Source organism: Heloderma suspectum, chromosome 2 (genome assembly GCF_057233095.1).
Source record: "Heloderma suspectum isolate Gila_16-S chromosome 2, 16-S_ref, whole genome shotgun sequence".
Lineage (NCBI taxonomy): Eukaryota > Metazoa > Chordata > Lepidosauria > Squamata > Helodermatidae > Heloderma > Heloderma suspectum.
The window spans coordinates 115,046,844-115,074,714 of NC_139459.1; the positions used below are offsets into that span (position 1 = coordinate 115,046,844).

Here is a 27,871-nt window from a genome sequence, read left to right on the forward strand (position 1 = left end):
CAAACCATGGCTTCCATTTGTGGTTTGTAGTTGATTATAAAACCATGGTTTATTTGTGGGGATGGGTTTGGACACACGACAAGCCAGATTTTAACAAATCACACCATAGCTTTACATTATCTGTGAATCTAGCAACTATCACAATGGTTTGACGTTATATGTGAACCAACCCACCATCCCAATCTTGATCCCCCTTCCCCATATTCAATATGGGATAATAATACTCACCTACTTCAATCTAAAGCACTAAACTAATATTAAATGTAACCTTAAGATGCGTCTACATCAATACCAAAATATATGTTTTTCATGTTCAATGTTTTTGCTGCAAGTCCCACTTGAATCAGGTATAATCCTAAAAACGATTCCTTCCGCAAAAGGTGAGTTCAGTTGCTTATATGCTGCAGAGTTGAGCATACTTTATTACTGGAAACTCAACAGCCCTCTTGCAATCACCCTGAAAAACAAGACCCTCAAACACACACTGGTTTGTAACCTGTGACTAAGGAAGGCTCTACACATTCACATTTGCGCTTCCTCCATTATCTGTGTGGTGGTCCCTGCTGTGCAAAGCAGGAATGTGCAAAGTATGATCGAACAGTGATAGTTGGACCTCTTTTTGCTGGCACAGTTACTCAAACCAAATTTGTTAAAACAAAGTTTGCTATTTTGCTTTTCATCCTCACCTCTCTATACATAGCAGGAGGCACCAGGCAAGACTGCCTCAGAATTCAACATGTAAAGCAGCCCTGAATCCTAATTAAAGACTCTGCATCACTTTCATACATGAAAAACCCCAACAGTGCCAGTCCTTTTAAGTAGTAAAGATGATCTCCCGCTCCTCTTGGAGGAGGCACGGTCCAAATATTACTCACTCAATTCATGGCAGCACACACTAATCTAGAAAGAACAATACACAAGAGTGAATATCTGGGTGCCTCGGAAGCCCCCTTAAGGAAGCCTGGAAGTTCTAGTTTTGTGAGGCTGCTGAGAAATCTCTCTCAAGGATCCCAGTCCTTTCACAGAAGAGTCCTTGACTGTAGTTTCTATTCCAAATGAGAGGATTCTTACAACATGATTTGTTGTAACTTAAAATAGCAGACAATCTGATATTATGACATAACTCCCCTCCCCCATCTTATACAATGAATTGGTTAAACTGATTATTATCAAATCTGGGGACTGGCAGCCAAGTGGGATCACTTAGGTCCATGCAAAGTCTGACCAAAGGAGAGCAAAGTTTCATTGTTGGAGCACAAGGAAACATAATTCCAAGCCCAAAGTCAACAGTAGCATAAGGAGCAAAGAAGGAAAAACTGGAACCAACCTTGAAAAAACAGGTCAAGCAAATTGCAGTTGGTAAGCCCTGGATTGTTTCGAGTCACAGACTCGAACATCAGATGGAGGTTTCTTGGCCTGGTTCCCAGAAAAACCAAAGAGCCGGCCGGGAGCTAATCAGGCCATGGGAAATCTAGTAACCAGCAAATGTGGCTGAATGCAGCTGCCAGTTGGCCAACTGGCTACAGTTTTTTCCTCAAGACCTGAAGGACCCTAGTATTCAATGGGTAAAATCCAGCATTGTGTGAGTGGACTTCTGCTCGAGCAATGGGACTTTCCCCTTTAGCACCCTATGCCCCAACAACCTGTACCAGAAGCCCCTAACACTCCAGAACAGATTTTGAGGGTGTGGGGAGAGGGAATTGACCCCCCTCCCTATTCTTCTGATGGAAACCATTCCATCAGCTGGAGGGGTTAATTGAATACCACCCAATGTCCTTTATGTGTCTGCCATTTGGGGACTATTTCCATTTGCCTTCTGTATTAATATTTTGAAAATATGTGCAGAGAAGATGCAACAGAAGCATGCACCCTTTTAATTTGAAAATGTCTACACATGAACAAGATATCTAGATTGAAAACCTCCCTATGTCTGTTTCTGGCAACTTCTGAAGAGACCAAAGCACTGGCAATACAACATCTACTCCACACACAGGCCCAAAGTCAGAAAGCAGAACCTTTATTCTATATACTCTTCTATGTGAATTTCTGCAAGTCAATCATCCTTTCTCTGTACATTAACTAACCAGAAATCAGAAGAGAACTTACCTTTGATAAAAGCCAAAGCTCAAGGTTGACTCTTTTGACCCCTTTAATGGACTTCCTAAGGATTAGTGGATAGAGTATTTGTTTTAGATCTAGGAGAAACCAGGTTCAAATCTCCTCTCTGCCATGAAAACTCTAAGGCCTTGAACAAGTCACTATTCCTCTACCTACAAGTACAGTAGTAACAGAAGAAAGAAAGAACTACAGAAGAAATTATTGTTTGGTACTAAGTGCTAAAGTAATAACCATACGGTAGTAATTTTGTTTATTAGCAGTTATGCTTTCATTTTCTTTTCTAAAGTGTATAATCTTGTTCAAAATAACACTTTGGATACAAAAATAGATAGAACCTTATTCAGAATTATAAGAGATGGATTGCTTCCAATCCAAAATATGGCTTGTTTTTAAGTGGGGTGGGGCTTCTTCAAGGCAAACTATGAGATTGTTTAGAATTAAACCTTGCTCCAACTGAAATCCATAGGAAAACTTCTATTGATTTCTGCAAATGCATCCGATGACTTTCACTTCTCAACTGAACAAAGTAATAAAGCCTTATTTAGCACAGCTCTGTATAGAATTTTTTGCCTCATAATAAACAAATAGGTCCTAGTTAATAATTTACTTGCAGAGTGCTTTATATTGTAGTATTGGCTGGACTCCCCAGAGTCAATTTGGTTTGGGGCCAGCAATTATAAGCAAAAGCGGAGAATGCCCAGGAAAGTTATTCCCTTACTTACACACACACACACAAACACACACATATTCTAAATTGACTCTGCACATACTTCTGACCATGAACTTTGGTATAATACAGTCACTTATGCACATTTTAAAAAGTTTTGGATTTACCTTTCAAGCAGTGGCAGAGAGATATAACGAAGTTTATATGGCAAGCAAAAAAAAACAAGAGTTAAAGTAAAAATTTTAAAAGATGCAAAGGAAAGAGGTGGTTTGGGATTACCAGATTTTAAAACCTGTTTTTCAGCCTGCTGCTTGATGTGGATGAAGGAATGGGTGACGTTGAAAAATAGACTTCTAGAATTAGAAGGGCATGAATTGAGATACGGGTGGCATGGTTATTTGTGGTATGATAAAGTTAAAGTGAATGTAGATTTTAATAATCACTATATAAGGGCTGTATTAAGAATTTGGAATAAATATAAATTAAGGTTCTATCAAAAATACCACGTTGGATATCCTCACAAGAAGCAATGCATAGAAGAGAATTTGATGGTACGCATAAATGGATAAGATATAATGATTTATTGGAACTGTCACAAGGGGAATATAAATTAAAATCAAGGGAAAGATTATTGGAGGAAAGTTATGTATGTCAGTGGTTTTCATATTTGCAAATTAAAGAAAGGTTTAAAATAGATGAGAAAAACGGTGGATTTGAACAAACAGAATCTGAGTTTGAAATAACACTGTAAAAATGACGAACATGTTATTGCTAAACTGTATAAATTAATATGAGACAGAAGATGAACAAGTAAAAGATTGTATGATAAAATGGGCACAAAATGTTGGTCATAATATATTAATGGAACAGTGGGAAAGTATGTGGGGAAAAGATTTAAAATTTACTTTATGTACAAGTCTTAAAGAGAATTTTTATAAGATGTATAGATAGTTTATGTCACCATTTAAATTGTCTAAAATGTATAAAGGTGTTTCTGGAAGATGTTGGAAATGTGAAGATTAAGAGGAAACATTTTATCATTTATGGTGGACTTGTAAAAAAGCTAAAACATTTTGGAAATGAATACAGTCTTTAGTGCAAAGAATATTAAAGACTACTATAGAATTAAAGCCAGAAACTTTTTTATTGGGACTAATAGATAAACACGTGAAAGAGAAGGGGGGGAACCCTCTTTCTCTACATGACAATGGCTGCAAGGTTATTGTATGCACAAAAGTGGAAGAATGAAATAATACCAACTGCGAATGAGTGGATTATGAAAATGATGGCGCTGGCAGAGATGGCAAAACTGACTACTATAATTAAAGAAGGATCAACAATTAAATTTATGTTAGACTGGAAACCTTTCATAGAATTTGTACAAGAAATAGAGAAAAATTATATCTATGTATATGGATTTTGAACTTTGAGATGGTTAACTCTCTTTTGTTGTTGTTGTTGTTAAAATAAGGAGAGAAATAATATGTCTGTGAACTCAATGTATGATATACAACCAAGATAAAAATTAGAGAATAATAATGAGCATTTGTTGTGTAGGTGGAGCCAAAGGTAGATATCTTATAATTGTAAGAGATATTGTACTGTATGTCTATTGTGTGTTTATGTTGTTATTTTGTGTTGTTTTTTTAAAATAAAAAAATATTATAAAAAAAAGTTTCCTTGTTGTCAAGCAACCATCATCTGCCTAATTTATTTTTTTGTCTTTTATTACCCCACCTTTTACAGCTAGCCCTCACAAGTTTAAAATTGTTAAACACAACACACACATACACACACACACACGAACAAACTTGTAAGTATTAGGACTGATTACATATTTTGCAGTTTCTCATTTGACTTTATAAAATGACATTGATTTAGGCGTGGCATGAGCAGCAAGAAGTTGACAAATGATTTTGCTGTATAGGATTTGGAACTGTTGATTTGTCCTGTTTAATTTTGTATTTAATGGTGAAGATCTGCCATTGAAATCACAGGCTCCATTGCTCAATCTTCAGTGGTGGCTTGTAATTTGAATTGTTGAAGTCCATTCCCAAGGTTACTGATCAGGGTACTCAAAACTGGTCAACAACTGCCAAGGCTTCTCTTTCTATTTGCGAGTATCACCATTCTGTGCCTGTTAGTGCTATACTAAACTATGATAGGGCCCTCTTCCACCAACATGGTTCCAAATCCAACTGGGTTTGCATCTACAATTACTTTGGAGAAACCGTTGATGGTAATGAAATATGCCTTGACATTTTTCTCTTATACCTTGTAATGTTCTCTCTTGTTTCTTTCCCCATTTCCATTCTATATCTCGCTTGCTTAAGTACTATAGTGATTTTATGGAGTGTGGAATAAATCATGAAGCTCAGTTGATTAGTCCCAGTAGGATTCTAATCTCACTTATTTTGCTTTTTGTTATTGCTATTTGAAAAGCTAGTAACCGAATTCCAGATAATCTTTGCTGAATTTACTCTCACTCCTTAAAATATTTTTCTCTTAGTTTCTGAAATAATATTTTTAATTGAAAGTACAGTATAAACACTGAGATTTTTCACTACTGAATTCCTGACAACTCATAAATGACATCCTTAAATATCTCTGCTGCTGAAGAGATACCATATCTCCTTAGGCCAACATGAGGTGAGAATGCAGCTGTGAACTTATCATTGAAAATTCAATTGAGTTGAAGACGGATCATAAAATTCTCAAATAAATAAAAAATAAAATAAAACAGATTTATCTAGAACTGGGATCCTGCTTCAGCTTCCAATATCCTGTATTCAGGTGGACCTTAGAGAATACTTATGTACCACTGATGTCATCTGATATCATGTCATCTATTGTATCTGTAGTTTAATGCTTTGTTTGCCTACAGTTGTCAATTTTGAGCTCAGTGCTTATTTTTAAGTTAAAATAATCTATGAAGAATTTTAGGACTAATTGGAAGACATATTCACCCCCTTTCATGAGAGTATGTCAATATGTCACAAACTTCTCCTCCATAATACAAAAACAGAGGTCTCTATTCAGTAACAGCAGTAATATCTAGGGCTCCAAAATATGTCTTGTGGTTTAGCAAAGGAGTACATCCCTAAATATTTAGGTTTAAGATCTAGACGGTTCCAACTGGTGCTATAGGGAGGCACAGAATGTCATGTGCATACCTGCAAAGGGACTAGTCACACTTAGTTGCACCTCTTCACTGCCATTGCAGACAACAAGGCAATCTTTGTTTTCATGACCTTGTTTGCGTTTATGTTGCTAGATCTCTATTGCTTTTTACCCCATCACCAGGTATACAGTTGCTTGTGAACAGCTGCTTAGATATCTTCAGATATTTCAAAAGGCTAAGGGCCAAAACAGACATTACTTTAAATCCGTATCTAGCAGTTACATCTTTTTTTCATTTTTACTCTAGAGTAGATCCAGGGAACCTGACCTGGATCTTAAAAGGCCCCCTATCCCCCACACTAGGGTCCTGATCAGGATTTCTGCACCTATTCTAGAGTAATAAAAAGGTTTTTTTTTAATTGCTAGTAAATACAGATTTAAAGTAATGTCTGTTTTGCCCCTAATGTAACTTTTTTGAATAAAACTGCAGTCATCTATAAATTTCACTATGAAAATAATGAACTGAGGCAAAGAGTAAGTAGACCAGGTTCATCCAATGAAATCTATAAGTAAGCTAGGATCTGAACGCTCATCTCCTAGGTCCAACAGTAAATCCACATTGGCAGTTATTGATCTAATTAGTCTGAAAGAAATACACATTAAAAACAGCCATGCATAATTGATGGCCCAGCAAAAGTGCTCATAATTTCTGGTCTATGCTCTGGTGCGCTATTTTTGTACAACTACCACATTCCTTGGCAAAGCCATAGCTACCAATTAAATATCTATGTTGTGTCAACATTTTTTAAGAGTCAATATTCATTCTGCTGATTCACTTACATACGCTGATCTTCTTAAAAGCCTGTGGCTTTCAAGCCCTAGTAGACCTTTTTTTTCCAGTGAGATCTATGAAGCATCTTTTCTGCCTGCCTGATTGGATTAAATGAAGGGGAACCATTAGTCTCATAAATCCTAACCTAACACGAGTTTACAATTTATTTCTTGCTTGTTAGAAATGCGCTTACATTTAATTTCTAATTGCAGTGATATGCTATTTAATGCTGTAAGAGGTTCAGTGTTTTTTGTTTTACAAGCCTGTTTTTCCTCTAGAATGTTAAATACAGAAAAACAACTGTGCCACTTCTGGTGGGAGGGGTTTCATTTTAACAAAAATCATGTAACTGTGCAATTGTATGCTGACGTCATATAAGTCAAGTCAGCCTTCCCCAACCAGGTGTCCCCAATATGTGTTGGACTTCCAGCATCGCCCAGCCAACCATACTACTTCGCATCCCTGAATCAGCCATGCTAGCAATTCAATGATCCCTCCACCTTTAGAAAACAAAAAACGTACAACATTTTCCTTTCCGAGAATTTACTAAAAGCAGCTCTGGACATTACAGGAAGCACTGGATGACATTGCACATCTCCCCCACTTAAGTTTTCCTTCAGATATTACAGTGGAAACCTAATTGAGGAGCACAAGTGCTGCAGACTTCAAGCCATTCCCCATGTAGGTTGCCACCTTTTAATGTGGCATATTATTATATAGACAGTCCAGTCATTCACTCCTCCTTATCTGGTTTCTGACAGTTCTATCAAATTTTAATCAAGGTGTGGTTTTAAAAAATGTTTATGGATGGTTTTCCTTATAAGGAAAAATTGTTTTCAAAATATGTAAGAGAAAGATATTTCACACTTTAATGCTCTCTTGTTGTTCAGTCGTTCAGTCGTGTCCGACTCTTCATGACCCCATGGACCATAGCTCACCAGGCCTTCCTGTCCTCCGCTCTCTCCTGGAGTGTGCTCAAGTTCATATTCATTGCATCCGTGATGCTATCTAGCCATCTCATCCTCTGCTGTCCCCTTCTCCTTTTGCCTTCAGTCTTTCCCAGCATCAGAGTCTTTTCCAGAGAGTTTTCTCTTCACATTAGGTGGCCAAAATATTTGAGCTTCAGCTTCAGTATCTGTCCTTCCAATGAGCAGTCAGGAGAAGGTCTTTTGTAAACCCAATTGGTCTTATTGCCCATAAGACAAGACCAAGATACTTTGCATCACAACAGGGAACCCCAAAATACTTTGCATCACAACAGAGAACAATATTTTGTTGCTGAGAACAGCTGTGAAGTTGATTTGCAAGACCATCTTATGACCCAGTCTTAGACTGGGTTCACACAACACAATAACCCACACTCAAGGTTGAACTGCAGCTCAGGTGTTTCCTCATCATGGAATTCCGAGAATAGTTGTGAGCGATTATATGCCCTTTACTAGTTGAGAGTTTAAATTGTTTGCTCAGGAATAGGGGTTTGAACAATGTTTTAGCAGCCCAAGGTATCCACAGTCTAATGGAATGCTTGAAAGAGCAATGCAATCCACAAAACAGCTCATAAAGAATGCGGAAGATGCACGTGTGGATTCCGCATCTGGTGCTGCTGGAATATTGGAATACATCAGTTACTAGAATATTATATTCACCTGCACAAATGTTAATGGGCAGAATGCTAAGGAGAAAACTTCCAGTAACAACTAATCTATTGTGCCCTAAGATTCCCATTGATGTACATAACAACCTTCAGAGACCCCAGGACAGACAAAAAAATATTTATGATCGTACAGTAAAGCCTCCTAAGCCCCTACAAGGAGATTCAGTACAGATGGAGTCAAATGAAGGATGGCTCCCTGCTGTTGTTACAGCAAAATGTGAGCAGCCTCGTTCATATCAAGTGAGGTCTCCAGAAGGTTGTCTGTATTGTCGGAATAGGCACCACTTAAGGTTTCAAAGTCAGGCATCTGAAACTGTGGGTGATACAAAAGATATTAATGAGGACAATAATATACCTTGTGAGACATGTTTTACCAGCTGAAGAAAGAAATCCCCATAAGTGTAACATCTTGTGGCAGACCTCTTTTTCCCTGAAAGATATGACCCTTGAGGCAGGATGGTGGTAAAGACCATCCTCAACAGTGGGCCAAGTACTGGTGACCTCTGGTCCCACTGAGTAACTGATTACAATGTCTTACTTTATCATTGGTGATATATTAGTTTTTATATATATGTATGTATATTTCTTGTTTTAATATGAAAGGGATATGTGCTACAATATCTCTTTAAGATTAACTGTTTCCCAGCACAGCTATGGAGTATTTAACCAAGTGTTTTCAGTTAGCCTTTTCCTAGCACAGAGGTTATGCTGGTGCTTGGTTTGCAGTTGAATATAGAATAAATCTTTTGTCTGCTATATGGGAGCCTTCATTTATATGTGAGCTTATTTCACGGAACCCTTGAAGGTCAAGTCATTACAGTGTCATTGTACCATAGATTGTTGTTGAACTCTAGATTGTTGTGTTGTCTGAACCCAGCTGTGATAACCACAAACAACCCACAGTTCACAACCCAGCGTGGAACCATGGGTGCTATTCATGGGTTGTTCATGCTAAACCATGTTTACCATGGTTTGTTAACATGGCTGGGTTCAGACAACACAACAACCCACGTTTCAACGACAGCCTATGTTTCAACAACAACCCACATTCAACCTTGAGCGTGGTTATCATGTTGTGTGAAACCAGTCAGAGACACCAAAGGTGGACTTCATTCTTGCTTGGACTATTTTTAAATATTTTTACTAGAGTCCTCAGGATCAACTGATGTGTTTTAAACGTACAAGGCCTATATACTCAAAATTTCTTACAGTAAGGCATAACTAATCTGTTTTAAGTGATCCTGAGTATGCACACTTGGGATGTTTCTCAGCAGAGTGCTCCTTGCGCTACCAGTCAAAAGGCATTGTGCACCTATTCAGCCTTTCCCTCACTAATGGATATTTTATAGTAAAAGATGAAAGAACCAGTGGGAAAACATGGGAGGGCTACAACTTGAAGGTGTAAGTGTTTAGAACCCCCATAAAATTCCATGAATGAGGCAGGGTAACTCATCTAGAAGCGCCTAGTTCTTACACAGTTAATGTAAGAAGCACCGTATTGGACAACAGCATGCTCCACCTAGACCAGTATTCTTTGCAAGAATCCTAGAAATCAGCAGGTGGCTGGGAGTTGCAGTCCAACTCATTCGGAGAGCACCAGGTTAGGGAAGACTTCTCTGTAGAAACTCTCTGAGGCCAGGAAGGAGTTCCAACTCTGACTCAAGCTGGACTCAAGCTTCCAACCGGGAGGCAGATTTCATTGCAATAACTAGGCTCACTCCCACCGAGGCTACTCCACAAAACTTCCCAAATAGGACAAAATATCATTAAGGAGGTATCAAATGCCAAACAAACAACGAGCTTTCACATTTGTTTCAGAATAAGGATCTCTCATCCTAAATGTGTATTCTGCCATACCTACCTACAATAGGCGCAATGGGCTAGTTCACACGACACAGCAGCCAACCGTGGGTTAATTTTCCCATGGGAGCTGCTGTGTTGTGCCAGGTGCCTGTAGGCACCATTTTTGCATGGCATCCACAGGTGCCTGGCTTGTTTTAGGGTTATTTGAGGATTGTCTAATCCTCAAAGAACCCCTTCCGCCAAGGTTCATATGATGCAACAACCCACAGGAAACCGGGCACCATGCAAAAATGGCCCCCATAGGTGGCTGCCACAAATCAACAGCCCCCTGGGTAAATTAACCCATGGCAGGCTGTCATGTCGTTAGAACCAGGTCAATATCACCGATGTTGTATCCAATGTTAGTGTTATTTAGATTAGATCCATTTAAATGAATGGGATTCAGTTCAGCAGGTCTAATCTAGGTAGGACTAATGTGTTGTAACACATTGGTGAAGTTATACTGACATACCTGCCCATCTGAGCCAGGGTTTTCGTTTAGTAGGGATGCTGCGGTGAAATAGCTTCCCTATCTTATCCCTTAGTTTTAGGCATATTGTTAAAATCTTTTTATTTACCCCAGGCATTTTAATGTGAAATGTAGTACTCTTTATTTCTCTGCTGCTACTACTGTTTGTCTTCCTATATTTGTTCTATACTCTGGAGCATTTGTTGTTTATGTGTCTTATTTCATTGTACATTTTCTTGAGTGTCATTGAACAGAAATGATGGCAAGTTTTATAAATAAAATAACCTAAACAATAAATAAGCTATCACAGAAGTCTTCAGATCAGGCTATAGGATTCTTGCACTAAGCAACCAACATAGCAAGAAAGGCTGAAAAATAAAGGGTCACTAAAAGAAGAGGAAACAACTTTTATACATGTCCAATACATTTACTACTTAAAATTTGAAGGAAAAAAGGAGCTCTGAACAGGGATCTTGATTCCCAACCAATACAAAGAACATCTAATTTTTCCACTGTATTAGGGATACCCTCAGTTTCCTTACAGCAGGGTTGTTGAACCACTTTCAGCTCAAGGGCCAAATTCTATTAAAGAGAAACTCTCAGGGGCCACATCCCAGTGGTGGGTGGGACCGAAGGCAAAAGGAGCAGGGCCAAAATACCAGCATACTTTATCTTAAAGCTCTTACTGCCAATAACTAAGCTTTAGGAGAAGCAGTTCAACCTTTTAGGATGGGGGAAAAAACTGCAGAAAAACTGGAAGATGACCAAACAATCAGTGGTCAGGGGAAAGGGGGCATGGCCATCTGGAGGGCCAGATTGGGAACTCCAGAGGGCCAGATTTGGCCCCAGGCCTAAGATGCCACACCCCTCCCTTACAGAATGCACCCCATGTGCCAAGAGCGAAGAAGTGAAAAGTTGACACTGGTTAGATATGTAATAAATGTCATTCACAATACCATTTATTTTAAACTAGTCTCGGAGCAGTAAGCATTAAAGTGGTGATAAAGCAGACTTAACCCCTGAACATAATTTATGATTAATTCTATTTATTGCATTTGCCAGTGAATCTTCAAGTCTTACCAGATATATCTTTATATCTCCTACAACATAAAAACTGTTTGAACATTCCTTCCTTCCTTCCTTCCCACCTTTTGGCTATTGAATATTCCAAGTATTCCCTGAAATATGTCCATTTCCTCAAAATAAAACTATTTGGGCATTTTTTCCTTTCCTCCTTCTTCCTTTCCTTTTCTAAATGTAAGGATGTGTCCTTCTGTAGAGCTGTTAATGCCACAAGTCTTTTAAGCCTGTTCCCACATCTCACCTCAAAAGAGTTACTCAAGGTCACAGCTATTTATGGCTTAACCATTTAAAGAAATACATCTTTAAAAATGAAGAACAGAGTGGAAGCAACAGACTCAGAGCAGATCAATAAAAGCAGCAACTAACTAATAATTTGGAGGACAAGATACATATCTAAATTTGCCAGCATTTGAAGACCCTGCAAAATTGCCAGTGTACACATTCAGTTGCAGCTGAATCAAGCTGGAGCAGAAGGATATTTTTAAGCTACTTTGGAAGCAATGTCAGCCAGTCAAGAATCAAACAACATCAGAAAGGATAACACCTCCCTGCCCTTAGAAGATGCAAGGACTGGTCCCGTTGTCATGGAAGTCAGTGGGTCTTTTAACAGTAACTTGCATGAGCTTGCTAGACAAGACTCGTCTAGGATTTACATGACACCTCTCAAGGCTGGTTTTTCTACTGGCAACTGTGGGATGCTTCCCCACCATAACATGGCACAGCATACAAAACAGCAGAATGATAAAACCCTCAGTCTTTTCAGTGATACCTGCAGAAAAGCAAGGCTTACAGAAATTGCCTTTTACCCCAGGGTAGCGATGTGAAGGCTCAGGGGGAAAAAACCCAGAAACATTTGGAAAAAAAATAGTTTTTCCCTGATTTTTTCTGGTAACGATTTGTTTTTTCCTGAAAAACTGTAAAATTTGAACAGCTTTGGATTATGAAATATTTTCTTTTAGAATTTAAGACAAGGTGTTTATATATTGTTACCAAGCTTGTACCCCCACCCCACAAATGATTTCTAAAAAATATGTAGTAAGAACACTTTTATAGAAAGCCTAGAGATGTAAAATGTCTGGAGATAATTTCAGCTAAGCAGGGTCAGCCCTGGTTGGTACTTGGATGGGGGACTGCCTGGGAATCAGCCTTCCTGCACTGAGCAGGGGGTTGGACTCGATGGACTTGTAGGCCCCTTCCAACCCTGATTCTATGAAGCCATGGGGAAAAAATGCTTTTTTAAATCCTGTCTGTAAAATTCCCACCATAGTTATTTCTTTCATTGCTTATTAAAATTATTTATCCAAAGTATATTTTACTGATAGACATTTATGTGAGCAGAGTCACCATTGTGCATTCTTGACAGTAAATGTGCATTCTTGACAGTTTGGGTTTTGTTCCATAGAGTCCTGTGTTTCTGATGCTGTAGCACTCATTCGATGTAGTTCTAATCTAAAACCCTCATGTGAAAAAAACACTGTAGGTTATCCAGCTACTGTCATCAGATGCGACGGAACAGCATGTGGGTTATCCCACCTATGTTTCTTTTTTTTAAATTAACTTTGAGGCTTGGGTAAAATTAACTTTGAGATTAGATTTCTCTAAGCTTCACCCCACAAACAGGAACAGGTTTAGGATTTCCCCTAAACTTCCTTACAAATAGTAACAGATGTGGTATACCAGTCTTCCTCTGCCTCCAGTTATTCCTGCTTTTTGTGGTTTCTAGGATGATTCAGATGTTTCAGAGAGTACTTGTGATGTGCCCTCTAGTCAGACATTAAACAGGAACCTAAAATACGTTACGTTTATCTTGGTTTGTTCATAAAAGTATCATTTTTGGTACATTAAATGTAAAAGTATAGTTTATTCAGATAGTAATTACAAATTACTAATATGATGAACATTTTATGAGCAAACCAAATCATACATAAAATAATTTTAGGAACTGAAAGGCTGCTTTACGTTCCTAAAGCAGCCTTCCCCAATCTGGTGCCCTCCAGATGTTTTCGACTACAATGCCCACCATTCCTGACCATTGGCGATGCTGCCTGAGGCTGATGGGAGCCCAAGTCCAAAATACCTGGAGGGCACCACTTTGGGGAAGATTGTCTTAGCGCAGCAAAGTGAATTTAGATCTGTAAAGAACACTAAAAATAGAAGTATTGCTTATTTTTCCCTTTCCCCCCAAATTTTGTGTGTCCCCCCAAACCCCCCCCCCCAGAAAAAAGGGTTTTTTCCCCGTGGCCTCAAAATTTCCAGAGATTTTACAGCTCTACCCCAGGGATGGGGAATATGTGGCCCTCCAGATGTTGTTAAACTGCAACTCACACCATCCCTCACTATTGGCTGTGCTGGCTAGGGCTGATGGGAGTTGTAATCCAACAACATCTGGAGGGCCATATGTTCCCCATCCCTGCTTTACCCCAATCAAAGGTACTACAAATGCACCTGAAGGAGGCACACCTCCAGCTACAGCTATCCAGAACACAGCTGGTATTCCTCCCACCCCTGCAGCAGCCTTTTGGGTTCTTGCTACAGCAGATCTGCACATCAAACCCCAATTGCCCACCCAACAGAGTAAGAAAGTACAAAGTTCTTTATATGTGCCAATAACACAGAAGAAACGTAGCCAATTTACTATGGTCCAGCTTTGCTCATAACTTTTATCAGCGGCCACCTACCCTAGATTCCTGCAACAAGCACCTTACTGTTCAAAAATGGCCATTTTGAAGCAGGGGAAATCTCTACGCAGTGACTTTTATTCTTTTGTTTTTCAGGTTTCACTTCTCATTTAGGACCTGAGAATCAACCTCAAATAAAACTACACAGATATCTTCAGTGGATGCCTATACCTATCTTAGTTATTCTCTTTTGCTAGTAATTTAACACGAATCCCTTGGCAGAAAAAGTAGCATGTTGGTCAAAGACTACATAATGTTTTCAGTGTTTCAACTTCTCAACAAAGAACTCATAAAGGCACACTGATAATTAGACAGCATACAAAAAAGAGAGACAAACACACAGAATTATAAAACAGATTGGACCCGTCTTCTTTTATAACATAACCTTCCTTTTCTCATCTGAAATATCTGCTACAACACATGTGTGCCTCATCTAAAAGCAAAGTGTGATTATTCTTTTTGCTTTTCATATTTAATTTAATTGGTCACCTCAGGCTGCAATCCTGTCCCAATTTATCTAGGATTAAGAGAGCAATCCTATGGCCACTAGACACTGTCTAGAGGGTCACAGGATTTTTCGGTTTCTGGGAACCAAGGTCAGAGACAGGGCTCCGACCATGGTTCCCAAAAACCATGCTCCCTGCCCCTTCCCCCTCACAGCCGGCAGTTCTCTCTGCACTGGCTACATCTCCGTACTTAGAAACGGACTGCAGAGATGGGGAAAAGGGGCAGGGAGTGGAGGAGACCATGGAAGCCACATTATGCAGCTTCCTATGTATCACATGGCCTCCCCCCACTCCTGCTCTGAACCTCCCCAGCTAGACAGGCGAATTTGCCTGTCTAGCCAGAAATGCAGGGCGGCCGGAGCACGGAGGCAAATATCACCTCCATGCTCCAGCTGCCCTGCACTGGAGAGTTGTCAGCCTCCGAGTTCAGAAGCTGACAACTATCTCCATAGGATTGTGCCCTAAATAAGCCCTACTGATATCTCATGTAAATACGTATAGATTGTATCCTAAACCTTACAGCTTTAACTGAAAGGCATATGAACAGAGGTGGAGAGTTTTCACTATGCTTTTCCATGTATCCCATTGTATAAATGGCCAAGTGTTCTTACAATTATTCATTCCTAGTAGATATTAAACTGAAGCAACTATAACTACATAGCAGGTAGCCCAAAAGTAGATATACAGTTGTTTAGAATGTTGATGGGAGGGGGAGAGAATGTGTGAGTAGAAGATGTGTGGGTGGAGTCAGAATGACCGTTGGGCAGAGTGAGTGACAGGGAGTGACAATTAAATCAGTTAAGTGTAGAGAGTGAGGGGAGTGAGGCCCTTAAGTAGGTATACAGTTGTTTAATTTTTTAGGGTTTTTTTTTACTGATATTGTGAATGATGGCAGCGAACTTGAGTCAAGAACAAAGAAAGTGGATTCTAAAGCAGTACTGAAAGACTGAAAATGCCAAGCGGGTGCGCACAGCGTGGCAAGAAGCATCTGACACTCCTCCACCAACCCGTCTGAAAATTTATCATCTTAGAGATAAATCTGAAGCAACAGGTGCAGTGGCTAATGCACCAAAATCTGGACGTCCTAGGACATCTATGACAGAGGAAAATGAGATGAGAGTCGCTCTGACATTTGTGAACAGTCCCGAAAAGTCCACACAACATGCGTCTAAGCAGCTATCCATACCTAGAATATCCTTGCAATGCTTAATGCGTAAATTGAAATTGAAGCCGTACCATCCAAGACTGTTACATGGTCTTCTGGAGGACGACTCAGACTGTCGGTTGCAATTCTGTGAGATGATGCGTAACCAAATCTCTAATGAACCAGACCTTCTTGATAAGATCATCTGGTCAGATGAGGCTCCTTTCAAGTTGTCAGGCCACATTAACAGGCATAACTGTGTGTATTGGGCAGATGAAAATCCTCATTTGACTATCACATCTCAACTGAACCAGCCAGGCATCACAGTGTGGGGTGCACTGTCCAGTGAAGGTGTTCTGGACAGGTTCGAGGAACCTGTCCAGAACACCTGGAACATTGAAGGAATACATTTCGAGCACTTACAAGATTAAACAGTGTTAAACAAATGTAAATGTAATAAACAGTGTAATAAAATGCAAATAAACTATACTGCATACCTACTTTTGGGCCACTCTGTATTGTAAAACTTTTCAAAAATACACATTTAATTACATCTAATTGGTTCTGGTACAAGTAGGCCTTTTCCAGAGTTTTCACAGGGAGAATCAATGACAGCCCACAGAATTATATGCCCCAATACATTCAGAATGCCCTTTACAGAGTAATCTATGAGTTGTAAAAATTTAATAGTCTTCACTGTTTGCCTTTTTTGGCTCATGATTCACATGCATGTGAATCTCAAATAATCACACGGTCCCCCAGAAGCAAAGTGGTGCTATTTTAGGATAGCATATCACTGTATTTTAAAGCCACATGAACCAGCTTTTTAGAAAAATAAAAATAAAAAGCAAGTCTAGCTGTTGCACCCCTCCCAATTTATCTCTTGAACTCCCCCCCACACACACACACACAATATTTCTTTCTGTGGAAGCATTTTTACTGTAGCATCACAATTATCAATTGTGTATAACATCACACACACAATTATCTCAAAACAGCTTCTTACATAATTTTCTTTTGAGTATTGCCGAAGAGGTTTGTCAGCCAGGAGGTCTGAGTATTCCCTAATTATGAAGCAGTGTATCTTCTGGCAATTTAAGGACAATCAGACATAAACTGGGAGAAAAAGAACGTTTCAAGACAATATTAACAAAATGTATTCCAGAACTACTACAATGATTCGTTCAAAAGCTTTGCAAAAGCTTTCTTATATATGAACATGGCTTCCTTTGCTTTTAATGGAAATTATGTATTGTCCAAAGACACCTGAAAAATTCACTTGTCACAAAGAGTGTAATACTGACCTGGTTCGCACATAACGCTAATCCATTTTTTTAATCCATGATTAACCATGGTTTGTTGCCCTATCCAGGGTTATCTGGCAGATGATCAAACAAACTGCAGTTTTCTCAATCCCTAGGTTTCTCTCTCTCCTCCTTTGCTTGCTAACTCCCTGTATCTGACGTGCCTTTGTGGCACAGTAGTACTGGCATGTAGAACATCTGGGGGTACCACTCTTACCTGCCACCTCTGTCACCTGACAAAACAGCCCATGGTTCTGGGTTCACACAATGGGCTGGTTTGCATAACACATCAGTCCCACTGTGGGTTACTTAACCCACGATGAGCCATAATGAATATGCAACTCATGATGATGATGCAGCATGTCGTCTGAACCCAGCCACCTTGGGTTATTCGATGGTAAAATTATTATTATTTATTTCATTTATATCTCACCTTTCTTCCATTGTGGAATTCAAGGTGACTACATGTGGTTCCCAGGTGGTCTCCTTCCAAGCACTGACCAGACCTAGACCTGCTTAGCTTCAGCAAGGTAGCTGTCTCATGTGCCTTCAGACCATGCCTGGGACCATATCCCATAAAACAACCCTTACATAACCCTACTACAAATCAAGGGTTTAACCCTCAAATAACTGACGGTGGCCAGGTTTGGACCACACACCACAACCCAATTGAGAGTTGTATATTCATAATAGTGGCCACACATGCCCAGCATGCACCATGGCTTATCATGGGTTAAATAAACCACGGTGAGCCCAACATGTCATGCATACCAGGTTATCAAGACAACCCATGGTTTAAATAGCCCAGTGTTCACACCAAAACAACAAACCATGGGTTCTCTTTCATGGTTGTTCCCAGTTAACAAATCAGGGTTTGTTAGTACGGCTGGGTTCACATATCACAGCAACTCAGAATTCAACAACCCTTGGGTTAAATAAACCATGGGTTAACATTCTGTACGAACCAGGTCAATGTTACCACTTTGGCACAACTAGTATATTTTTCTTGTCTCTTTATCACTGAAAACATATTCCCCAAAATCCTCTACATACTTTCCCACCCCACAAACTTTCTGCTGAACAAGCAAGAGCATTTCAAGCCATATTATCGTGAAATTATGTTCTTGCAAAGGCAAGCTTCTGCAAACTAACATAAACAATGCTGCAAATAACTTTTGCATAATTTGTTTATCAAGAACATATTAGCAATAACAATTATGCCATTTTGTAATGATCTTGTTCTGCCACCTGCATTTGGCTTCTTTACTTGTCGAGCCTTGTACTCAGAACATGGTGGTGAGCTTAGAATTTTTAGCAACACCCCAACTGCAGACATGCCAACTCTGCGACTTGGGGAAGTACACTAGATTTCCAATATTAAAGCTGTTCTACTTTCCTACCATGTTGAACTTAACCAACGACTTTCCAGTTTGCTTTTGCTCTCGTCAATTCATCAGAAGTGCTAAACTCTTTTTCCTTTTTTCCTGAAGTTTTCTAAACATGATAAAGGGATTTTTGCAAGATTTATGCCTGACAAATAAGAGTAAAATAGATTGCAAGAATGTATCACTGTCCAGAATGCTTTGGCTATGGAGTGGTATAGAAATAAAATGAATGAATGAATGAAGAACTCAGTTCTTCTGAAAATTAATAATTTTATTGTTAGAACAAATCTGAGTGCCATTAAAGACTTCCAAGTTTTTAGTTTAGAGCACAACAGATTACCAGGTGGTGAAATGAAACTTTACTGATTTAAGATACAATCCTAAACCACTTACCTGGGAGGAGATCTGATTAAACTCAAAAGGGCTTACTTCTGAGTAGACATATATTGGGTTGAACTGTTAAAATATCAGACAGGGCTCGGTTTCACCAAATGACAAAAATTACATGAACCCATCCAGTGTACTCACAATGCTGGAACTACTTCTCAGCTTATAGACCCTTTATAACAGCGTTTCTTGCACCAGTGATTTTAGTGCAACACACAGACTGTCCTCTAGCCCCACAGAAATGTTCAGATCCAAATGTTCTTCATTTAACTGGGACTGTGTACATTTCATTGTTTGGGATTGGGGATTTGTTGCTAGGATAACCCTTTAGTCCTTTGGTTCTTTATTTAGGCCTCTCAGAACTCCCTTGACCTGCTGTCAGCTTAAAACACAAAGTCTTAAAGATAAATACTGGGGACAACAGTTTCCTTGACTGACCACTTTCCAGCTTAACAATGCTAAAGCTCATTTTGCATATCTGCAGGCAGAGTTATAGAGAAACTGTAGGAATTTACCCAATTAGTCTTCAATATTGTAAATGCCTAGAACAACCATTGCCAGAGAAATTTGTTTTAATTCCATGCTGAATGCACTTAATTTGCTGCTTTCTTATTAAATATTCCACTGAAAGAAAGAAAAATACTTTGCAGTGAAAACCAATCTTATTTGACTCTTAATTACAAGCTTGTCTTATTGTTGCCTTTGACTACTCTAATTTCCCTGAAACAGAAAGCCAAAACCTGCAGCAGGTAACAAGGCATTAAAACATGAGGCAGCATCTCCTCCAACGGAGACCAAGAATATACTACCTCTGCAATGCTTCTAATCTCTATCGCTTGAGAAGCCACAGTCCATGTGCCATTGGGATTAGTCATTTAATGCTTTCTGCAGACAACAGAAGAATCTTGTTGAGCGCTTTAGGAAACCACCCTGTAAATGAAAGCCAAACTTTCAAAATATTTTTTCGAGATGCAACAGAAATCCCTAATTCTGCAATGCTATACATACTTACCTGGGATTAAGCCCCACAGAATTCAATGTGTCTTACTTCTGAGTAGATATTACTACAGGATTACACTGTAAAGCTCTTTCATTTCAAGAAGAAATGCTATCTAATCACTTAATGACTAACAAGATGCAGAACTATTAGAGCATTCTGTGAGAGCAATTTCTACAGCATTCTATGAGAGCATTTTATAGAATGCCACAGGAAGAAAAGGCCACCATATATATACTAACAGTGAACTCAATTCTCTGAGCGCCAGTCTTTATGTAGCCAAAATGGCATCATCCACACTCAAGATGAAAGTATCTTTAGTGAACCGCAAGTTTTGCAGACATACAAAAAAAAAACTCTAAGGGGTTGGTAGGGGGGAGAACCCAAAATAGCCCACTGAGGATGGAACCTTTTCAGAAGTGACTGTTGGAGGGAGAAGAAAACAGAAAGCTGTGTGGGGAAGGGGAAATGGAATGGAGTATTCTGGAAGAGAGTGTGCCTGGCAGGCTGACTTCCTAAACAAGTGCACCACATACTACAGCATTTTGTTGCAAGTCCAACTTGTCTAGTATAAAATTCTGTCCTAAGGAAGGCCACCTGTCTACCACTTTGCCACAGATTTACGAAAGTGATCATCGAGACTACAGTGCAACATGAAGTGAACAGGTGCACTGTTCAGCAGTGCTAACAGAGAAACCGAATTGACATGGCTCAAATGAACACCCCAAAATACTAATCCCGAGGTCTCTAGACACTCTAAGGGAAAAGTCCTTACCAACCCCAGTTATTATCAGTAATCAGAACTCCAGTGTGACCATAACCTAATCCAGTGAAGGCCTTTCTGAATGAATAGTTTTGTGTAATAAATGTCTATTTGTCAAGTAGGGTTCTCCAACTTCCTCTCAAGGTCTCACTTCTGTTACGAGTAGGCCACATTTTTCCAGCACTCAAAGCCATCTTATTTTGCACCTGGGGGAAATTGTGAAATGCCCCTTACCCCAGGTAACATTAAGGGTTTTTGTGACTGCTACGTGGAATACGGCTCTGCAAGTATCCTGGATACCTACCGAACACTATTTATGATTGTTCACTTATCATTAATCACAGCTCCCTCTCCACACATCCTTTTATGAGTATTTTGTAGGTTTTGTGCTTACCTTGCTGAAGAATCTCAGAACAAGATCAATCAATTAGGTGCACTTTTTAAAGTAACAAATTGCAGCTATGCTGCAGTGATACTCAGTCATTTTGTAAAACCTGCTTAATTTTCATTTTATAATTCAGTCAAGGCTATAGGCTCCCATCTGTTATGCCTGTGCACATCTAGCCAAATTTTTTAAGAAGTGGGCAAGCAGTAGCACAACTATGCTAAAGGAAAATTCCCTACTAATCCCAAATAGAAGGTACATTGTAATGACCTTACTGAAATTGGTGGGATTCTCATGCTTTGTACGTGCTGACACATGGAAGTCCACATATTTTCTTCCAGAATAATTCCCACTTCCTGGTGGAAGTGTTCTAATCACTTCTATGGATTAGAATTTCCCACTCCATACATTAAAACAGGGCCAGTGCAGATGTAACAAGCCCATTCCTTAACCATGATAAAGGGGTTGGTAATGGGCCACAGGAATGTGCATTCCACTCCAGCAGCCCCTCTCCTGTCGGGTGTAAATTTGCCCCCACCAAGATTGGAAGGCGTGTTAATCATGATTAAGGCTTAAATTGGCACTGCCCTTAACCATGGTGTGTGGTTTTAATTGATATTTTCATTAATTTTCTGCCCTTAACCATGGTTAAAGCTGGATATGGAAGGATAAAAGTTTACAGTAGACAGATGAGGGTGGGGGTAGTGCACAGCCTATCCCCTATTCCCTGGGCTGTAAGTAAATAAATTATGCTGCTCCATTTTACTGCTTCTTGATTTTTTATTATATTTGGAAGTGTTTCTGAAGTTGTATTTTAATGTTGTGTTTTTAATATTGTATTTTAATATTGTGAACTGCTGGGAGATTTTATTATATTCAGCGGTAAATAAATGCCGCAAATAAATAAGTAAAATTCCTTAGCCATTCAGGACAGGTCATATTACATCTACAACGCCCCAGAGCAGAAAAAGTCTGCTTTTGCTATACATTTGCTATGATAATTCTTGCAACTGTGAGCAAAGATGTAGCATGGTGTAAAGGGTTTCCAATCTGTATGACATGGTCATGGGTAGCTACCCTGAATCTAAAGGAAAACAAAGCTGCAACAGCACACAGAGCATCATGCAGCTACAACAGCATCCTGAACTGGGTAAATCCATCCTGTTATGCTATCAGCTGCACTCCCAAACCTGTCTAACAAATAATAAGTGAATTGAGCCAGTGTTGAAAAAGCGAGTGAAGTATATGCAGCAGTGAATTAGCTCTGTAACACATAGTATGATGTACTTGCAACAATTTATTGCTGAACCTTCACATTTACATCAACCCTCTAGCAAGCACGTCTAGACTAGAAAGCACAGGGTTAATGCCAAGTCACACTCAGGCAGAGGTGAATTGATTCTGCCACACCATCTCCATAAGCTTCCACTGCAATTTGTGCCGTTGCAACAGCTAAAAAAAAAAAAAAAGAAGCTGCCAAGATTGCACAAATTGCAGAATTGGCATAGAGAGTCCCCACGTAGAGGCACAAGTTCACATATCTCGCAACACCCATAAACACGACAGCCCAACACACTCCCAAGGCACTAGAAATAAAGCACCCTATTGGTTTGGGTGAGAAACCTAATGGACCACCTCTTCTCCTGTGAACCTAGCTATGCACTTTTAGGCCTTCATCTGAAGCCCTGCTCTGTGTATCATCACTGTCTGAGGTGCAGCAGATGGGTGCATGAGACAGAGCCTTTTTAGTGGTTGCAACCAGGCCACGACATTCACTACCCCAGCAGACTTGTATGGTGCCCTGCACGCCTTCAGACACCAGGTCATGTTATTGTTTTGATGCATTTTTTTTTACTTAAGCAGTAGCGGAATGTTCCTTGCGCCTTTATATGCACTGTTCTGTATTAGCTCCTGCTATTGGTGCTTTGTTTGCTTTTGGCTTTATGTTCTGAGGTTTTTGTTGGCTGCACAGACATTCGTGATTTTTAAATTAACGTTATTATTAGCCACACTGAGGGTCCTATATACAGAAAGAAAAGTCAGATAAAAATATTCAAGTAAAATAGGGGCTGCCAGCAAACACAACTCAAACTAGAAATAGACCCAGAGGCAATCCTGAGCTATGTTTTTGGCACAGGTACAGCACAATTTCAGAAGTCAATGATGTGATTTTTCCATATATACTGACCAAATCACTAACCTTTCCTTCAGGTTCTGGTGATACTTTCTCCACTTTGTTCTTGGTTAATATGTTTTTCACCACTTCTTCTACTTGCACATTGAACTTCATGAAAGTCACATAGACCATATAAGCACTCAGCAGTGTTAAACTTTCCCACCACATAATGACATTATCCAAAAAGAAGATGATAAGTAATATCAAGTCCATGATGTAAAAGGACACATCACGAAAGAGTGGCCACCAAGTAAGGTGCAGCATTTCTTTAGAAAATAAAGCACACATGCCAATCACAAACAAAATATTGAATACTGCTGATCCAACTATTGTTCCAATGCCAACGTTGCTGTGAGCTATGAAGACTCCTATTAAAGAAGTAAATAGTTCTGGGGCTGAGCCACCAGCAGCCATGAACGTTGCCCCAGCCACATCATCAGAAATCACCAGTTTTTCTGTGATGACTGTCAATGAAGGAACAAAGAACTCATCACAGACAATGGCTAAGGCTATGAACATGTAAACCATTCCAAGAATATGAAGGACCACAGCACCCCTTCTTCTTTCCTCAAGAGAAAAAAGATCTTCTGGATACTCTCCCTTGTGTTCTGTGTGGTTAGCATTTCCAGCTTCATATTTCACAGAAACAGGTGAATCTGGAGTGCCACTTTGATTCTGTTCCTTGAAGTCCAGCAGAGTTCTTTGATGCATATGCTTAGACGTTTGGCTACCTAGATTGCTGGTTGTCTCTCTGCTATAAGGTTCCAACTGGAAAAAGGCACTGATTGAAAGAGAGAATGTGCTCATGGCCATAATACCCAGGAAAAGTCCCATTATTCGTATCAGTCTCATTTTTTTCCTAACATTTTGGTGTTTCTTACAGCCAAGCAATGGTTCCTGCAGACACCATTCCTCGAGAATATGAACAGCAATGTTTTTACACTGAGCCATTTTGAGCTCTTTCCTGTGGTCCAATAACTTAAGAGTCAGAAAGATTGTTCGGTCATTCTTCTTTTACTGTTCAAATAGATGGTGCTTTAACATGCACTTTCAGAATCAAGGATTGTTATGCTTCATATAGAGCTCATGCCTTGGTCATGCTTAAAAGGAGAAAGAAATATCTGTATTACTTACAATTGTGAACATTTGATGTATACACTCAACAGGGAGTCATTTGTGGTTAATGCGAGCCATTGCATGCCATTAATCATTTACATCAGTGCACCCAGTTACTAATATCTTACAGAAGAAATCAGAGGGTTTCCGCAGAAAATTAAAGACATAATTGTTTGGCCGAGGCATTTTCTTGACCAATAGCATCGTCAACTGCCCTTGGTTATTTTAATGAAATATGTTATTGTTTCATTACTGGTTTACAGTTTTACTGATTTATATTATTGCATGTTATTATGATTTTACTTATGAACTGCTTTGAGAGAGAGAGATGTTTAATGAAAAGCAGTATAAACAATTTCTGAAATAAATAACTAGGAGAAGCCAAACCTGGCTACTTCATGATCCCAGGAATGGTCAATTCATAGTATCTGACTCCTGAGACCTCATTCCTTTTCCCAGTATGCTATATCAAACGCATCCAGGTGCATATGTTGTATGAACACCACCTTAATGGCTCTTTAACAAATAAGATAGAATAATAATAATAATAATAATATAATACTAACAATAATGAATGGAACTGCATACATTCATTATGTAAAAAACCTGAGACTGCAATTTGGTGAGAAAAGAGTTTGTAAGAACAAGAAATATGAAGATTAGTGTTAGGAAAGTGAAATGAGTGATGGTCTAGCTGCGCCTAGAGCCTCACAAAGAATAGCCCAGTCCACAATTGCGTTGAGCTGAAATGTTAGTATTTAAGCCACTGTATCAGTTCACATTTACTGAAGTCAAGTGAATTAGACTAGGTTAAATCCAGACACTTCAGCTTAACTAAGCTGTGTATCCATCTGCAAGTTATCTATTTAGGAAATTAAGTTATGAACATATTCAGTTACAACACTCAAGCCGAAACTACACATTGCAGTATAACAGTAAAACTGCTATGGTAACTATTGGTCCACATGACACCAATAGGCACCAGTAGTTATCACTGCAGTATGTTCACGGTAAAACTGCTATGTGTAGATTCAGCCACAGTATTGAAAAGTTTAAAAAAAAAATTCTCAAGTTTGCCTTGCAGCTTTCTGAAATATAGTTAGAAGAATAGTCAAATACTATCCGATGTGATCCTCCTATTAAGAGCAAAGTCATAGCTGCCATTTGTTCCCACTCCAATCGGGATTACAGACAGCACAAAAGATATTATAAAAGCAGAAGGTACAAACCTTCCACACAATCTTTTGACGTTTTTTCTTTACCTAGGCAGACACCACAACGAAAGAGAAAATACGTGTAATTAATTCGACTTCTGTCTTCCCCACCCCACTCTTATAAGCAGCCATGATGTACTAAGGGTTGAGGAATTAATTATTCTCTAAGCTTCTCCTTGTTCGACCCTTGCTCATCCCTCAGACTCACTGCTGTGCACTTTTCCTAGTGAATTGATCCTATTACAGTACAGACTCCAGGTTCCTTATACTGCCTTTCCTTTGGGGAAGCCATTGCCCATCATAGCGTGGCTGAAATATTTCACTCCAAACCAAAATCCCATTTTCACAGAAACAAAACTTCCTAAATGCAAGAATGGGAGTGTGTGGAGAGGTGATATTTCTGTCCCTTATTTAAAAATAAATAAAAATGGGGAGGACGGGGAGGACAGATAATCTCATTCTCTCCATAACTTCTCTCCGTAAAAAATGGGGGGTGGGCAACAAATCATATTCCGTCCATTCCTTCATAAAGAAAATAAAGCAGTCAAAACTAAAATCCTCAGAATCCACAGAAACTCTGTAGATGCTTGGCAGCAAAGGATTTGATAGGCAAATTCCTTACTTCCGAGTATACATTATAGACTGGCATTGCAATTCCACGTTGGAGCCAACATAAAAACAAATAAACGCACAAGCTTCATTTTAAGAAGATGTCTCATTACGGTGCGCGGACGTATTGGGGCGCGGGGGCTGCGAGGTGTTTGCTCGGGGCAGAAAACTTTGCGAAAGGGGCTTAGTGGGGAAGTCCAAATCTGAAAGGGCTTCTTCGACCCCCCAGAGACGAGGAGCACCCCCTTTCCCGCCAAACAAGCTAGGCAAGGCAGAAGGGTCGGTGGGGGGCAGGGGGCAACTTCGGGGTCCACCCTGGCGGCAGCGCCCCTCTCCCTTCAGCCCCCCCCCCAGCCGCCACGTCTTTTTGACCCTCTCCCCACCCCCCGTGCAGAGCCTAACTTACCCCACAGCGCTCTCCCGCCGCGGGCTTGGGCAGAAGGGAGCTGGCGTGAGGGAGAAGCCGCCCTCTCTCGCCGGGAGGAGAGCGTGGTCGGCCCGTCCGTGCCGCCTGCCCGACTCCCTCCCCCCTCCCGGAAACGACGGGCGAGCAGCGGGGCTCGGCGGTTGGTGCTGTCAGCCGGCGGCAGCCGCCTGTCGCCCGGCCCTGCGGCAGGACGAGCGCCGGGCGAGAGCGACCCGTGCCGCACGCCGCGCAGCATCCACTGCCGCCGGCCCCCTCTCGCCGCCCGCCCCGCCCCGCCCCGCCCCGCCCCGGCTGGAGCCCCTCCCACCACACACACAGGCACACGCCCTCCCTTCCCGCCCACTGCCCCGGCCTGAACCGCTCCGGCTGAGGGGAGCGGCTCAGCCCGCCCGCTCCTCCTCCCGGGAGCGGCGCTCGGCTCCCGCAGGAGCCGCCGCCGCCGCCGCCGGGAGGCGGACAGACCCGTCCCCTCGCGCAAGCTCTGCGGGCGGAAGGAAAGAAGCGGGGACTCATAGAGCCGAGAAGCCAGGGCGCGTGGTGGAGGGAAGGTGCCCCCGGCGTGGCGCTAGGGAAGCGCCAGGTCGGCTGGCTGGGGGCGATGGGAGTTGTAGTCCAGCGCATCTGGGTGGCGCCGGCCGGGGAAGGCTGCACTGCAGCATCGTCCCCCGCCTGCATTGTTGGCTGGGGTGATGGGAGTTGTAGTCCAAACACATCTGGGGGGGTCGTTGGGGGCTGCACCCCACCATCGCACCAGCCGGCGTGTTGGCTGGGGTTGATGGGAGTTGTAGTCGAAAGCCTCTCGAGGGTGCCCGGGAGGCGGGAGTGGCTAGTCTGGGCCGGCAGGGCTCGAATTTGACTCATTCCTCACTGGGGGTGACCACCAGTGAGCACTGGTCACTTCATCTTGGCCTAAACTAGCTCACAGGGTTCTGTGGATGAGGAAACCCTGAACTTCTTGGAGGAAGGCTGGGATTTAAAAGAAGAGGCACGAATAC

At 40.7% G+C, this 27,871-nt stretch overlaps 1 protein-coding gene across 2 annotated transcripts in view; it reads right to left on the minus strand.

Moving 5' to 3' along the window:
• SLC24A2 (solute carrier family 24 member 2) overlaps window positions 1–27,131 on the minus strand; it is a 131,546-nt gene extending 104,415 nt beyond the window's left edge. For both annotated transcript variants that reach the window (XM_084834580.1, XM_084834581.1), the window contains exons 1-2: window positions 26,856–27,131; window positions 23,535–24,610 (exon numbers count right to left, since the gene is read on the minus strand). In XM_084834580.1, coding sequence (XP_084690706.1) covers window positions 23,535–24,461 — 927 coding nt within the window. In that variant the 5' untranslated portion in view covers window positions 24,462–24,610; window positions 26,856–27,131. The remainder of the gene's footprint in view (window positions 1–23,534; window positions 24,611–26,855) is intronic.
• Between the last annotated feature and the right edge of the window lie 740 nt (window positions 27,132–27,871).